Here is a 16,372-nt window from a genome sequence, read left to right as displayed (position 1 = left end):
TTTACGTTCTAGCAGGAACTCTAATCATAAAATAACTTTAATACAACTTGACATTTAATGCCAGCTTTTGGTACTTGGTACAGCTCAATGAAATGAAATGAAATGGAACAACACGTTTCAGTTTGTACCAAAAACCTACTTAGATGTTCAACATATAGTATAGAACAAACACATTTACAAGATCAAACCAAATACAGCTGTTGGTGGTGAAATAAGGCAGCCTGTCATATCAGAGAAGAGCAATAAACACACTTCCTCTTGAATGCAGACACAGTACAGTACATATTTGTTTTATTTTGAACTGAATGAGTCTAAGAGAAAACATGAAGGTACACTTTCTTAGCTCAATACATATATTTTAAAAGTTATATAAGGCTTTGCACATATGTGGCTGCATGTGACTCCGAATTCAGGAGCATATTAGGGAGGCACCAAGATGAAATCACTCGTCAGTCTCCCAGCTTAATGGACCTGATTACAAAATCACTGCAGCAGCCTTGTTATTTTACTTAAAGATTGACTTGTAACTTATACCCAGCATATTAACATTTAACAAACAATCTGCTTCAGTTTGAGAGGAAAACATATCAGATGATACCTGTTGAAATTCTTTAAAAAGGTCACCTATTATGCAAAATCCACTTTTCCATGTCTTTTATACATAAATATGTATAACAATGTTTTTTTGGGTTGTGCAACCATTAGCCAATAGCGCCCTGTTCAACAGTGCTGACCCAGAATCAGCACTTTTGAAACAGGGCTGAAACAGAGGGCTTTATGGCATGCTACAATGATCTGTTTGGTATTTAGAGACAAACACTTCAGAGACATGTTCTGTGTATATCTGAGACCAATATTGTTGAAAAAGAGTATAATAGGGGACCTTTAAAAACCAAATAGATGTAACTCTATCCGCCTCCCCAACCTCCTCTTGTGTTATCATGTAGTTGTATGTACATCAGAAAGTCTATCATATGTGTTCGTGTTCATTAAATGCACCTGAATAGTCAGCTCATTTTTGTTCCATAGCATTACAAAAGCATTACACCGCCAAAATGCATTTTGCTGCAATTATTGGTAAAAAGCTCGCTGTGAGTGTCCTGACTGCATTCTCTGTTAGGATTAAAACATCTCTGACAAAATGATAAAAAAAAGTCTCTTTGAGATGCTTGGTAAACTGTTGAATGCAGTCAGCTCTTTACAGTTATGAAGATGTAGCCCGTTTCACCTCCTGGTGTTGATGGCCCATTTGCTTTTTCCTGAGGATGGAGGTATAGTGTCCTTCTCCAGCATCCGTAGAGTCTGCCGGATGCCCTTCTCCACCCTGCGGAAGTGCAGCCTCTTCCAGAAACTCTGCTGCTGCTGACGGCCCCACTCCAGGTCCCTGAGGAACACCTGCAGGGGGAGGGGCTGAGTTACTGTCATGCATCACAATGGACTTCATGGAGGAATGTATTTGTATGCTTACCCTCTCAAACGTTCTTCCTTTGTAGTTAATGATTAAGGAAATACTTTCTTAATGCTATAAAGAGGCCCCCACTTATGTTTTCTCCTCCAAATTGAAGGCCAGCCCACTGAGAGCCCAATGCCTCCAAATCCCAGACTCTGGTAGTCTGCCCGACAGGAGGACGGTCATTGAAGCAAATATACAATATTCATGACAGCACTACTACAACTTCCATGTTAGTCACGTTACGCCGTTTTCCTCTTGACTGACGACGTCTTCAAATCAGCGGTTCATTTTTTAAAAGGTAAAGGCAAAACAANGTGTGCCTTGGCAGTCTCAGCAATATTCATGACAGCACTACTACAACTTCCATGTTAGTCACGTTACGCCGTTTTCCTCTTGACTGACGACGTCTTCAAATCAGCGGTTCATTTTTTAAAAGGTAAAGGCAAAACAACTTCCCAGTACAAACACAATAGCCCTTATTTAAATCATGAGGTCCCAAATGTTGTGAAATGCGCTTAATGCCGCCAAATAATTTTTGCACTTCAACATTTCACAAACAAAAATAGGTTGGCAGCCAAATACCACCTCAAACACAACATGGCAAGCATATTTATTGTTCCTTTAATCCCACTCTTCGTTAGAGCTCATTATTTCCCATTTCATGGCGTGTTGAGCCACCCTTTCATTTTTTGTGGCAATCATTTTTTCCAAAATAAATTGTATTTTTAATCTACTCTTCAAACACCTTAAATTAAGATTACATAATTAATATGTATTTTAGCCAGAAGAATAGTTGTATTTATTAACTGTGTGCGGTCTTCATCTAAAAGCCCAAATAAAATATTAAAGGGTGTAAATGTAAATTCAATATTTGCCGCCAAATAATTTGCAAACATTATGATTTGTGTGGAAACATTTTTTTTGTATTTTAACCTCTTTTCCTTTCTCTTTCTCGATCCTCCTTAGCAACGGTCATTACAGTCCTTGACAGTGGTCTGTTCCACTGGATTAACAACATGTCACATGTTCTGAATTGACCAATCAGAACTTTATTTAGACTCCGTATTGTTTATGGTTGAATGTGGGCCGCGAACATTTTTTGGATTCTTAAGTGGGCCCTGAGTTGAAAAAGGTTGGGAACCGCTGCTCTATGGGTTAAGATACTCAGCGTCTATTCTCCATGATGAACATGACCATTCATTCGATTGTGGGGTTTCACCACAAGAGGGCGCTTTTTCACAAAAACACCTTCACCAGCTAAAATAAGATAAGATAATGTTTCGTGGCAGCAGCATTAATACATTCTATTGCACATAATTAGAAATAAAAGGGAGTAGAAAATAAACAATTATACAATATAAACATCTCAAAATAGAAGATGAAAATATTCTAAAATATATATATTATATTCGAAAATATAAAAAGTTGACCGTGAAGATACAAATCTGTAAACTATATGACAAATAAAACACTATTTAACACTTTGTCTTGTTAAGCCGATGGTTCAAACGGTATTTCTCCAAGACATACATTAGTTGCACGAAACGTCAATAATGTTTGTGGAGTCAGTAGTCAATAGTTATTAATCACATATCAGTAACAGCAACATCTTTCATTTTCAGTGGTGAAATTAATTTGTATGCTTAACCTCATACTTTTTACCTTTTTAGTTAATGATTATGCAAATGTTTTCTAAATGCTATAGTCATAGTTTATGGACATTTAACTCAGATGAACTGTAGGGTTTTTCTTATCGCTGAGGTTTCTCTCTGACTTCATTACGTAGTTGTGTGTACCTTCAGCTGCTCCTTGACTCGTTGGCGGTCCCAGGAGGAGATGTTCTTCTGGATCACGCTGAGAATGGGGTGCCAGTCCTCGGAGAGGTCTGAGCCCTCGGTGACTGAAGCCAGGACCTTCACCCTCCGGCCGCTTTGGCTCTTGGGATCTCCTCGGACATACAGTGACTGCTTCCCCACGTCAGTGAGAGGGTTCAGGTACAAGCTGCACAACACACAACACACTACATCAACACCAAAACCTGAAGAGAAGATAGTGACACTCTTCACTACACTGTGTTGCAGAGCTGCTCACTGCACAGTGTGGATGCTGGGGTGCTCCCTGCAGGCGTCCACCAGAGTCATGGCAGTCCTGTCTCCGATGTTGTTGTAGGCCACGTTGAGCTCCTGGAGGCCCTTGTGCTGCTGGAGCCTCTCAGCCAGCTCTTGGGCCCCCCGGTCCCCCAGCCCGGTGTGCATCAGGGACAGGTGCGTCAGGGACTGGTTCTCTGGGAAGGCCTCCAGCAGAGTGCTGGCTCCAGACTCCAGCAGAGTGTTGTCACACAGTCTGAAGAACACGTTAGAATAGTCAGACATTGCTGGGCTATTCAATAATGCATCTATTGAAAAAAGTTATATTTTAAATCAAATCGTTTCATACAATCATACTAACTGGGGTTCATATTGATAAATACAAGTGGCCGGTGAGGGTGAGCACCAATTCCTTTCACTTCCTTTATTTATTATTTGTTTTAAAATAAATGTTGCCTGCATGAAACTGACGAGGCAAAGTATCTAGATGCTTCCAGTGGTCCATTTACGGAACATTTTAGTCCGGTTGTCTATCCCAAGGTCCTGATGTATTCCCCTTCACATCTGTACTTATGTTTTTTCACCGAAGTTCAGTGATTGGGAGAAGACAGGAACTGATTTTTTTTTAATATTTGACAATGGCCTGTGACTGCCTTTAACATCAAGCACATTTTCTGAAAAAAGCAGGACTAATGGACCCTTTCTTATGGGTAAACCATTTGAGATAAGGATCATTTAGGAGGCTGTGCTGGTACAGAACAGATGGTCTCACTCTATAATTGGTAGTAATAATACTAATAATACTAATACTAATACTAATAATAATAATAATAATTGGCATGGTAAAACGTGGTGTTTACTCATGATGTTGAAGGTGTGTTGGTTCACAATAACCACCTGCCTGCTGTTCATCCAGCAGCTAACTGCGTTTGATGAATTACTTTGTAATGTTTGGACCTGATCTGCAGCGCTGTTGATCAGGTCACTTTGAGTAACTCATTGAATTTTGTATATTCCAAACGAAAGACAATAGCACAGTAAAGAGAGGATTCCTTTGTACAGAACCCTTAAAGACATGAGTAAACGTGTTCTTACTGTAGGGATCTAATACAGCTCTCGGGGTCTAGAAGCAGATCCCTGAGGAGGATGCAGGACTCAGGACCCAGGCTGTTAAATTGCAAACTGAGGACAACAGAGACAGGCAGACACAACAATCACACACAGCATTCACATGCTAGACGAGAATGAGTCATTAGTAAAAATGCCTTTAAAACACATCTTATGACCCATTTATATCAATAAGGGTGGACTAAAAGCACAAGAACCTCTTTGGCTTAATGCCACATCATTAACCTGTTTGAACTGGTTTAACCATGTTTTACCACAGGGATGCCACACATTGACTCTCTATTTGGTTACTTTAGAGAAGTAGACTAATTGATGAGTCAATCAAGAAATAAAACGATTTAATAAAGAAATAATATATATTTAGAAAAAAACAAAACAGCTATTAATCAAATGAAGCCGATAAAATGCTAACCAATAAACACAGATACATGTTAGTAGACAACATGCCAAAGATATGTGAGAGTTCATAGACTTTTTCTCTGATTGAAAACATCACTCAGACATACCTCTTTGATTTACAATAAACTACAAATAAAACAAAACACACTGTAACTGATTAGGACAGATAAAGTAGTTCTACTGAATTCTAATCCGTCTGATGTATTAATATTGCTATGGTTTAACAAACACTGTTTAATTCTTAGTAATATTACAGTACAACCTTTAGCAAGATGCAAACAAACCACATATTTCCTTTGAAAAGGGCCCCTCTGTTATTCACTGCAAACCACAAAGAAGAGTGTTCCTCACTTGAGTTTGAATGTGTGTCTGAAGGCAGGCCACAGCATCGGAAGCCTGTCCTGAGTCAGCAGGCAGGAGGACAGGTCCAGCTCTTCAAGGTGATAACTGCAGTCAGACACCACAACATGTTTTGTAAAATGACAACACTAAACATACTAATTATATGCATTTCATATGCAGTAGATATAAACTAACAAACTATACTATAGCTATAATGTCTTCAGAAAGTTTTTGAAACTGAAATCTTTGCGCTGAACATCGCTGCCTATGGAGAATACTTCAATTAAAAAAAATACAACGGAGAACAGAGCTTTATTTCTTTATCATAACATATGATTTTACTAGGGCTATCAATGTTAGCGCCAATATGAAAATACCAGAAAATCAACTCTGTGTATCGCACAGAAGGTAACCACAGCGGCTCCCTGTGACAGTGGGTTCGTTGATGCTTTAGCTAAGTGACAGAAAAGGATCTGTCTTCATGCCAATAATTCAGAAATCACGTTATGATAAAGTAAGGAATCTTCAGATTTCTCTTTCTCAGATTGCATTTCATGGGTCATTTTTTAGATCAATTGACACCACTAGTTGTTTTTACAAGAATGCCGTGAGAGAAACCGTAAGACTCTACTATCTTCTGGTTTAAACGTTTCAGTAAGATTTAGTCACGGAAGTTCTCCCAATATTAAAACTGCTCTTTTGTTGTAGTTTCTTGATTGTTTTTTAAATTTATTTCTAATTGTTGGGTGCGAACACGATTTTCCAGCAGTAGGTATGGCCAAGGCTGTAATTTCACGAAGCCCAATAGTTGTAGCAGCAACTCCAAGTATACTCTTTTGGATCCACTTGGTATTAAACAAGTAGAAATCATAATATCTTACAAAGCCAGGAAAAAAATAAAGTACTAAACCCTAAACAGGTTTCAAATGAAGCGCTTTACCTGGCAGGAGTGCACGACAGCACAGAGCTCAGGACAAAGCACTTGAGTGAGGTCATACGGACGTTGGTGAGGCGGATGCTTCTGATCGAGGCCAAAACCTCTGCGGTCAGTCTGGGGTTCTGGAACTCATAGAGGAGGAGCAGCAGATCCATCAGCTCTTCTGGGGGCTGAGGCTGGCTCAGCTCTAGTATTAAATAAGACAAAACTTCAACATAATAAAAAATATTTGAGCGCAGGGGATCTTTCAGGGGAATTCTGATGTGTCAAGTTAACCTTAATAGACTTAAAGTACTTAAACAATCACTCAAGTCAAAAGACAAAGCACACAGTGTTTAACAAGACTGAAATGAACACATCTGTTACCTCTGACAAGGTACTTCCTGAGGGCATGAGTGATCTGGACCACAGTGGTGCTCTGAATGCTGCAGCCGAGTTGCTGGAGAAGGACACGGTTACCGTAATGCAACAGCCCCCCCATGAAGATAGGGTAGAGCTCAAAAGGCTGGGCCTCACTGATCTGCTGGGGCTCTGGGCCATGGACTCCCAGGAGGCTTTGCTCCACCTGATCCAGTACGTCCTCGTTGTGGCGATCCTCGGTGCGGAACATCTCGGCAGCCATGGTTCTGGCGATACTGCCTTGGTTTTTAATGCTGATCTTCTCGTAGAGCTTTGGAAAAAGCTTAAGGAGGTTGAAAACAGTGAATATCCGGAGGGGAATGAACTTAGAGAGGATGTTAAAGATGGCACTGACGTCCTCACTGGCTTGACCAATGGCCACAGACACCTGCTTGGTCATCTTCTCCAGAGCAGATTTGTTCTCTCCTAGAACAACGTAGAGAGCTGCCAGGTACTCCTGCATGGCCGGGACAGCAAAAACATACCGCTTCTGATCAATCTTACTGGGGTCTTCTGGTGAATGCTTGAAGCTTTCTACACAGGGAGCCAAGAAGAAGTCGAGCACATCAGTCCGGAACATGGCCAGCTGACGCAGCTCCTCATCCGTCTTGGTCTTCCCTCCTATCCACTGCTCCAGTTCCTCTTCTGAGAATGACGTGCGTTTGTTCGTCACGCCGTCAAACGCAAGTTTCCCGACTGTACGGACTACATACAACATCAGAGAATTGTGCTGCTCCTGAATGGCCGCATTTGTCCCTGTCCCTGTGCCAAGCACCTCCCCTCCAAAGTTGAGTCTGAGGAAACTGGTGTAGATGCCGGTCAGTGTGCGGATGGGTGCCTTGGCGTCTGTGAAATGGAGGAAGTGTAAGGTGGCACATGTGAGCCAGCAGTAGGACGGGAGGAAGCAGGCTGCAGCCAGCTGGCTCTCTCTCTGAAGGTTGAGGTAGAGTAGCTCTATCAGACCATGGGCCTCATTGTTATGTGCAGTTTCTCCAGTCTGCTGCATCAGGCGGCTGGTGAAGTAAGCTCGCTGGCGGTCCGGATCATTGAAGCCACAAATCTGGGCATAGCGAGTCACGTACTTCTGAGGGATACGGTCCAGAGCAGAAAGTCTGGTGGTAACCAAGACGCTGGCCTGGGAACATACAACAGCCAACTTATAAAGCCAACAACAACACATATTGAAATGAATACACTTAAGAAATAAACACAGATTTAAAGAGTACCTAGTATACTTTTGCAAACTTTTTGGCTTGTTCGGCCTTGGGTATTTTAATTGATTCTGCTTGGTACAAGAACACAGCATTTCTCTGTAGAACATAGAACATTGATAGTGATGTTGCAAGGATGCGTCCTAAAACCCAGAGATGAGTTAGCATTTGACCACTTCTGGTTCTCCGCTCAAAGTCAAAATGCTTCCCCTTTTTTGGAACATATATCCAGGGAAAAAGTTCAATTTCCTGATTCTTTTTGCCATGTTTTTGTTTTGTGTTATTTGGTCATTATTATTTGGTATATAATTGAATATTATGGATGACTGAAGGCTGGAAAGTGCTCTTGAGCTGTAGAAGACTAGGTTCCTTTTCTTAAAACAAAGAATTTGATTTTTGTTGATGTTGTGACAACTGTCATTATACTGTAGATAAAATGCCATATAAAAATCTAACACCAGCTAAATTGATATTGCTTTGGGTGCACAACGGAAAAAAAGATTCAGTTCAGTGCTGTCCTAAATAATATATTTATATGAATTGCTGGAGCTCACATATTTCACAGCTCCAGCTCTTTAATTTAAAACAGAATAAATACAGTATGAATATGACCAAGTAACACATAAAACTACAGACAATCTTTATTTAGCCCTTATTTAAGCCGTCCAGCTGTTTTAAAGGAAATGATCCTGCCCTTTACTCAAGGCTTTTATTGTGAAACTTCTACAGGAAGTGCTGATTACAGAGAAACAGAAGAGATGAATAAATAACATTACAGTGATTGTCCCTCACCTCAGGCAGGAGGTACTTCCTCAGCAGGTTGACCACCACTACACCTGGAGGCAGCACCTCATTGGGGTCACTGCAAAGCTCCGTGGCTCCAATCCGGAAGTCCAGTTTCATCTTCTCCATCCCATTGAAGAGGAAGAGTACATCCCTGGCCTGGTTCCCCTCCCCGCCCAGCAGGGGGTGTTTTTTTAGGTGGAGGTACTTCCTGCCCACAAGGTCCCTCAAGGAGACCGCCCTGTGATAGAGGGGATAATTCACTTTGTGCAATTTATTGCTAACATATCCAACGACGTAAACTAAATCTGGGCCACCGTGTCCATTTTCATATTCTAGAAGAAATTCTAAAGAAAATAGATTTGAAATCTAATCTTACAACCAGCTACAGCACTGATGTCAACATTATTTTTAGTTATGTTGTCAATATGCATTTTTATTTCCCATCTATCTTTTCTGAAGTGCTCCCGTAGGCATTTCTTCATTACTATATATATCTGTCTTACTTTGACAGTTGGCCCAGGTCCTCACAAGAGAAAGGAACCAGCAGCTTGAAGTGAGTCAGGGTGGCACCAGCGCACCAATCCAGCACCAGCTTTCGCACCACGGTACTTTTCCCGGTCCCCACAGCCCCGTACAGCAGCACGTTGAGGCCCCGGTCCTCACTCCAGGCATCGGTGGTTTCAAACAGCTGCTCCACGGTCACATGGCCGCTGGAGGGGGTCTGGGTTTGGAGAGGGGAAGTGAGCAGTCCTGCCCTCTCCTCTGCATTTCTTTCCAGGATCAGCGGGTCCACATGCATGGTCTCCGGGCTGAAGTAGCCTCCAAACTGTTTCTCCTCCTGAGGAAGGTGGCTGAACCACAGGAAGAGCTTCTTCTTGTGGATCTCTATGGCTTCTTCTGTAAGAGAGTAAAAAGTGAGCTTCACACTTTGAGTTGAACTTTTCCCAACTCCCCTTTGACATAAGGGACATATTTTCAGATTTCACAAAATACCCCGAGAGCTGCTTTTGACATGTACATTTTTCTAAAAGAGGTGAAATAGTGTAATGATGTTATTTGTAGTTCTGTTTAGGATTAATTACATAATCTTGCATAAATGTTTCAGTGTTCTCGCAACTTTTCCTTTGCATCAAGTCTTTTTGGAGCTGTGCAACCAATCCACTGCGTGTAAGGACACCTGTTCAAATGTAAAAAACCCACTTTATAATGGATGACAATGAACCATTCTGCACTTCAAAACCTGTGCATGTTAGCAGACACTAGAAAAACACACTAGGATAATGTTTTAAAAGATCTATGGGTAAACATAAGCAACTATTATAAAAGGCTATTGGAATAACTTAAAACACAGACTTGACTTACCACTGGTTCAACCGACAATACTACAAGGTGAGGTGAAGCTATGCTGCCTTGAGTTAGCATTATGCAATGCCTATTGCATTTACGCTTCTAAGTGGTGATAATATGTGGAGTCTATCCTGCTGTCGAACAAATGTGCAAGTATCATAAATTAGATTTTGCCACAGAGCTTATTTTTAGACATTTTCCAAAATCCAATGGAGAAATCATATTGAATTTGGTCGAGGGAGCACTTTGAGAGATAGAATTACTAACAAATCACTTATATACTAATAAAGGACTGGCTTATCTAAAGCCAGTTGAGTAGCACTTGAAATGTTTTAGCTCTATGAAACCTGATGTACTTATATGATTCTGTTTTCTTCAAGTTTGTATCTTCTTGGTCGAATGCACTTATTGTAAGTCGCTTTGGATAAAAGCGTCAGCTAAATGCAATGTAATGTGATGCTAACTTTTGGGTGGGCCTACAAAAATATGTCATCACTGCACCACTCCATTAAGACTACAGATAATGTAGCTATAACTAAAACTGTACCCAGAGGAGTATTGGTCATGAAAGCTGAAGTTCTTTTTACACTGTGGTCTCGGCACTATTTTAATGTGGGGCAACGAGCAATGAGAAACAGCGTTTGGACCATTGGTTTCTGACCTAGAAACCAGCTGTCTGTGTGGTATTTTGGGTCCCAGCTCGCTGCTACACAATAACCACACACACCTGTACACATATCACCAAGGTCAGCTATATCTCTGCTGTTGATAATGGAAACATTTGGTCATCCGAGTTGATTAACTGAACTAAACTTGTATTTTTTTAGATATATAACATTACTCATAACAGCGTGTCAGTCAGGAAACTTTTGAGGTGTGTAGTTTAGAAGAAAGTGAAGCCTAAGTTTGAAGATGGCAGCTTGAATAATGTTGGCAGGGAGGGAGGGTCTGACGAAAGAAGGAGCATGGGAAAGATCCTGAGTGTTTGGAGCCTGAGCCCTGACTGGAACTGAAACCATCTCTGCTTCTGCTGCATAGACTAAAACATTAATAATATTGTATCTGTCTCTGCTTCACTACTCTATGGAAGTGGAGTACTAAAGTGCTGTAGTGCCCCTTTAAGGGCAACCTGCTGCTGCTGCTAATAATAATACTTACATAACCACTACATTCACACAACATATTCAGCGTTAGCACTGTCCTGAAACCTTCCTCTGAATGCTAAACTCCAATCATGAAGTTGTTCAGAAACAAAAACTGTTAAAAATCAAAATCCTGTATTTACACTATTGTTACGACCCTGGGTCGTTAGGTCATTTGTGTGTATATTTTTCCCTCCTTCTGTGTCTGTGAGTGTGTTTGTGTTTGTGTGTGTGTGTGTGTGTGTGTGTGTGTGTGAGCAAGCAGGTGGTGCCCGTTAGCTGACTAGCTACCCTCGTCAGGCTGATTGGTCCACCTGAGGAGACAGGAGCATTTTAAGCTGCAGCCGTGCATATCCTCGGCGCTCTCTCTGACTCAACTTCTCCTACTCCCAACGTTGCGCGTGTTAAGATCTTTTGTCCTGTTGTGCTGTGTTCACACTTTAAGAGTATCTTGTCCTTCTCTGCTTGCTGTGAGCTGTTTCTTTACCTGTCTTTGTAGACGAGTTATTTTTCTCAGGAGTGCAGACCGCTTTTTCTTTCTTTTGGATTGATTGTTTTCTCCTGTTTTAAGTTAGAGTAGGTAAGAAGCCTGTATATTTATTTTTCTCTATTAGGTAAGATTTTGTGTTAAAGGTTAGTTCGTTTGTGTGGTTTTGTTATTCCTGTCTTGTTAATTTTGTATCAGACTTTCAGCATGTTTTTTTGTTGTGAAAGTATATTTTTGTTGGATTTGGTAAATGAAATTTACCAAACGACATTCTCTGTCTCGGCGTCCTTTGTCTTGACAGTGGGAAAAGTGGGGAGAGCAAACTTTGTACTGCGCCTAGGTTCCCCTAGGCCTGGGCGTAACACTATGAATATACCTTGTTTGTTTTTTACTGTTTTAGTTTTATGTCAGAAGGCAATGTTTGTTTTTTATTTTGTCAAAAATAAATAAATCACCTAATCCTTCAAAATTGGCAAATCTTCAAAAAACACAACATTTTATTTATTTGCATAATGTCATTTTTCAAAAATCCAACAGTTTTCAAAGATGATTTAATTGTTAGAAATAACATTTTTGAGAAATCACCTACTTTCTGTAAGAGCATCCTTTTTTGTGAATTAACCCAATTTTCAAAATTATTACATTTTTGAACTAAGAAAAATTATTTAAATGTTAAAGAATCATCAATATGTTGAAAAAAATCTGTCATTATAGAAATCTGTCATTTAAAAAAATCACCTTGTCCCTGAAAAAAGGCTTAATTGTGTAAAAATCAACAACATGGTTCAATTTGACTTTTGTCAAAAAGCAAAGAGGCTTCAAACGGAGTTGAGCACCTGGTCCTGAAGGGGGGGAGCAGAAGCTCCTGCAGTGAATTCCAGTGGCGGAGTAGAGAGAATACTCCGCCCTCCTCTTCCACCTCCATGCTCCCAGCAGCTGACTCAGCTGTCTGCGAATCACATCACACAGTCAGCATTGTTTACAATCTTTAAGATTAAAATCCACAGAGACGAGCTCTAAAGGTCATTTTAATCTCACAGTCAACAGGTTGCGGCAGGCAGACACACATTCCCCCAAGGCACTGCCATTTTAAACAGGCACGCACATTACACCCTGTAATTCTACTAAGGCTCACCCTATGATGCTTTTCACACACACAAAAATGTTAATTGCATGATAAGAACAAGTATTAAGGGAATTTCTTTGTCTAGAATGCTAGGTCTCATTAAAAAAACAAGTATTAAGTAATAATCTCCAAGATTGGCAATTGAAATACCATTCTGCTCAATCACCATATCACCACAAGAGGTAACACGACTGTTATTGCCCAATGGACTGTTTAAAGTCCTTGCACTTGCAGTACTATGAACTGTATGTCTTTTGCAACTTTCCTTGGAAAGGTAACACCGTTCATATTTCTGGGAAGTGTGATCATATGTCACACTTACAAAGTTGTAACAAATGTAACATAGCCTAAACTTTAATTTTTTTTTAAAGGTGGGGTAGGTAAGTTTGAGAAACCGGCTCAAGATACACTTTTTGTTTTATTCCATGGAATGCTCTTAACATCCCGATTGCAATGAATATCTAAAGTGCTTTGGCAACAAATCCATAAATAAATGTCCTCTGTGGAAGCCGTAGTACTGTAAAAAGCACGACCAATCATCTGAGCCGGCCCGGCTAAAATAATTGGATGGCCTACCTGCCTGTCAGCCTTCCATCTGTGCACAAACTTATCTCGTGCCCTCATTGGTCATGTGCGCGTTCGTGTGTGTTGGAGGAGCGGCTCTGTAAGGAAGTAGCAGATTTCTTCCGGCTGTGTATTTTCAAATTCTAGCGCACTCGAGCTGGTTTCTCCAAAATTACATACCCCACCTTTTATGTCAATGAGAGCCCAACCATTGACAGCCAGGGTTGATGTGAGCGGGGATTGATGCGTTCTAACTTGTACAACAGGTTTGGATGAGTTTTGTTGGCATGTTTAATCGCACAAATCCACAATCTCTTTCACTCTGGGTTTTCTTTCTTCGTACTCATTCCTGCACCTCTAAAGGGATGTGACCTCACAACTATGAAAAACAATTGGTCACCTACCTCTGCACTGAGCTCATCCTTCTGTTCTGCTGCCTCTTTGAGTCAAGGAGCACTCTGTGAAAAACAGGGAACGCACAAAATGTAGACATTTGTCATTTTCAATCAGGTAATCTTGAGTTTTTGGAATCATTTTTTAAACAGTGCTTTGTCTGTTGACAGAACGAGCCGTAGCTTGTCTTCACCTCTTATAATTGAAAATGTAGAAAGCTAGATCCTTCACATCCACATGACTTAATCTCTCAGAAACACCATCTAAAAAGGGAAATGCTTCAATTTTCTCTTAAATCCTGTTTGTTTGTCATAGCAACAAAGTCATTGCCCAGCAGCAGCAGCAGCGTTGCACCTGCCACAAGAAGCTAAACTGCCAGCGGCCACTATTTGAGCTAGCTCTGTCTCAATTATTGGGCAATCTGCTGCTCCAAACCTTATGTTAATTATTATTTAGAGGGAATAAGCACATCTGTTCTGTATGTTATATATTTGTTTGTTTAGAAATCATACGTTACATTGACAATGGAGAAATAAGTTAAAATCATGTTCAGACATGAATATCACTTGAGGGTTAATGCGCTGATCTACCAATCAGAGCGTCCTTAGGCAAGATACCTGTCCAAAAATTGCTCCCGCATGTTTACAGTACTGAAAAGTGTATTTGGGTCGCTTTGGAGTCAAACTCATAACATGAAGACAATAATGTGATATAAGTTTTAGACATCCATAGACACATCAAATAATAGCCAGAAAATCCTCAACTTTTTGAAATCAATGTGTTTTTTGCACAATATAACAAAATATATATATTTTTTTGTATTTCATCATATTTGACACGTCAGGCAAAACAATGTCTCAAAAACAAATATTGTTGATCTTTACATTTACAACATTTGAAAAATTTGAACTGATTTGGGTCTTTCTTAATTTTTTCAAACAGGAAACTTTTAACAACGTCCTTATTTCGCAAAACAAGGGAAAATGCTGTTTGATTGCTTTTTGATCATATTTGGAAGACACTTTTTTACCAACTGTATACATTTGGTCCAAGGAGAAATAAATTAAACTTAACAAAAACTTGTTTTAGCGTTTTGGACATGGTTTATTTGAAATGTCATTGGTGGGACAGAACATGTCCACCAATTCTGGAATGACCCATTAATTTCCAGACATTTCAATCTTTAGTTAGTTTAATTAAATCATCTAAACAGTGTATTTGCCATTGCGGAAGCATAATGTAAACTGCATCATGAAACTGGAGCATGAAGCCGCCATACCAGCAGCCGTCCGAACACTGTATTAGGCTGAGAACAAGGTGACAGTTACATAACGTTCAAACTGACAGGCGAGGAAGTGGAAAACTAAAGGACGTGACATTTCTATGGCACAAGTTCCCTGGACACTGGTGTTGAGCCAAGTCTATTAAAACATTAAAATAGAGGAAGGGAACTTTAGGTTACTGACTTAACGCTACTTAAACACCTGGCAATAGTATTTTAAGATACAGTTCGAATACATTTCATATATTCATTGCGTAGAAGCAATATCAGGAAGCACGAGTCAGTGTAGCTAAATGTTACTGGAGTCAAAGCTTAAGTGACTTTAACGTTATCATGCATGCTAGCGTATTATAAACATGTCTCTACCCCTTCACATGCTAAACTAATAAAGTTATGAATGCAAACCAAATTTGAAGTAAAATGTCACGGAAAATGAAACGATAGTAGCATACAGTACCAACGCCTTATAGTCCTGCGTCCTTGTCTCCCATCGGTGGCTGTGTCCGCGGACATTCAGGTTATCTTATCTGCCTTCATTCATTCATTCCTATTCATTACTCCTTATCGCTATCACTCCGTTTACTGACTGACTACCGTAACGCGAAAACAGAGAGGTACACTTTAATGTTCAGTTCTGTGTTCCGCTACAGGGGAAGTCCGGTAGGATTTTCAGAATAAAATACACTTCGACCTTCTTCTTCTTCTTCTTCTTCTTCTTCTTCTTCTTCTTCTTCTTCTTCTTCTTCTTTATTGGCGGTTGGCAAACCAACTTGTAGGTGCATTACCGCCACCAACTGGACTGGAGTGTGGACAAGAGACTAAGCAGAAAACAATAAACAAAACAAACAAAACAAAGAACCAAAACTCTAGATTATTTTAAATTGATCAATTTCTCTTAGAAACTTAATAATCTCACAATATATGCCTGATGTTTTCCCTAACAGTCCTGATAGCGACAAGTCATGGAATTTTGCTTTCTTCAGTGTCTGGAAAAACACATTTATCTGAGTACTATATTTCCTGCAAAGCAGTAAAACATGCTCAACAGTTTCTGGCTGGCTACAGTGTATACACTTTCCGGTTGGATGCTTTCCTATTATACTTAATGTATGATTGAGACCTGTATGACCTATTCTTATCCGAGAAATTACATTTTCCTCCCTTCTCCCACATAACTTTGAATTTTATAAAGATGTCTTCCTGTATCACTAAGGTCCCAATGATCTTGCCATGTTTGTGCATATTTCTGTATGAATGTTTTAACCTCCACTTTACCGAGTGGAACTTCT

General features: G+C 40.1%; 1 protein-coding gene across 4 annotated transcripts; it reads right to left on the bottom strand.

The window, feature by feature from the left end:
* Window positions 1-819: 819 nt before the first annotated feature.
* On the bottom strand, window positions 820-15,776 carry nlrx1 (NLR family member X1). 4 transcript variants are annotated; one of them, XM_010777610.1, is made up of 12 exons: window positions 15,536-15,775; window positions 13,813-13,866; window positions 12,555-12,667; window positions 9,246-9,639; window positions 8,749-8,980; window positions 6,713-7,880; window positions 6,350-6,554; window positions 5,419-5,514; window positions 4,636-4,722; window positions 3,545-3,796; window positions 3,250-3,454; window positions 820-1,395 (listed from the first exon to the last, which is right to left on the bottom strand). In XM_010777610.1, the coding sequence occupies exons 2-12, from the start codon at window positions 13,827-13,829 to the stop codon at window positions 1,225-1,227; spliced, it is 2,940 nt and encodes a 979-aa protein (XP_010775912.1). In that variant the 5' UTR covers window positions 13,830-13,866; window positions 15,536-15,775; the 3' UTR covers window positions 820-1,224. The 4 variants fall into 4 exon arrangements, with proteins under 4 accessions (XP_010775912.1, XP_010775911.1, XP_010775913.1 ...); XM_010777609.1 differs by having other exon boundaries at window positions 15,541-15,775; XM_010777611.1 differs by having other exon boundaries at window positions 6,350-6,533; window positions 15,541-15,775.
* Between the last annotated feature and the right edge of the window lie 596 nt (window positions 15,777-16,372).

The sequence above is a fragment of the Notothenia coriiceps genome, unplaced genomic scaffold (assembly GCF_000735185.1).
Source record: "Notothenia coriiceps isolate Sejong01 unplaced genomic scaffold, NC01 NC01_scaffold00018294, whole genome shotgun sequence".
Classification (NCBI taxonomy): domain Eukaryota; kingdom Metazoa; phylum Chordata; class Actinopteri; order Perciformes; family Nototheniidae; genus Notothenia; species Notothenia coriiceps.
Note: the sequence above shows the minus strand (reverse complement) of the source record. Positions and strands in the feature narration are given on the sequence as shown.

Coding starts and splice junctions, on each gene's coding strand:
- nlrx1 (XM_010777610.1), bottom strand. Junction 7,881..8,748: donor GGAAGTACCTCCTGCCTGAG/GTGAGGGACAAT, acceptor GTATGTTCCCAG/GCCAGCGTCTTGGTTACCAC. Junction 5,515..6,349: donor CTGTCGTGCACTCCTGCCAG/GTAAAGCGCTTC, acceptor GTCTGACTGCAG/TTATCACCTTGAAGAGCTGG.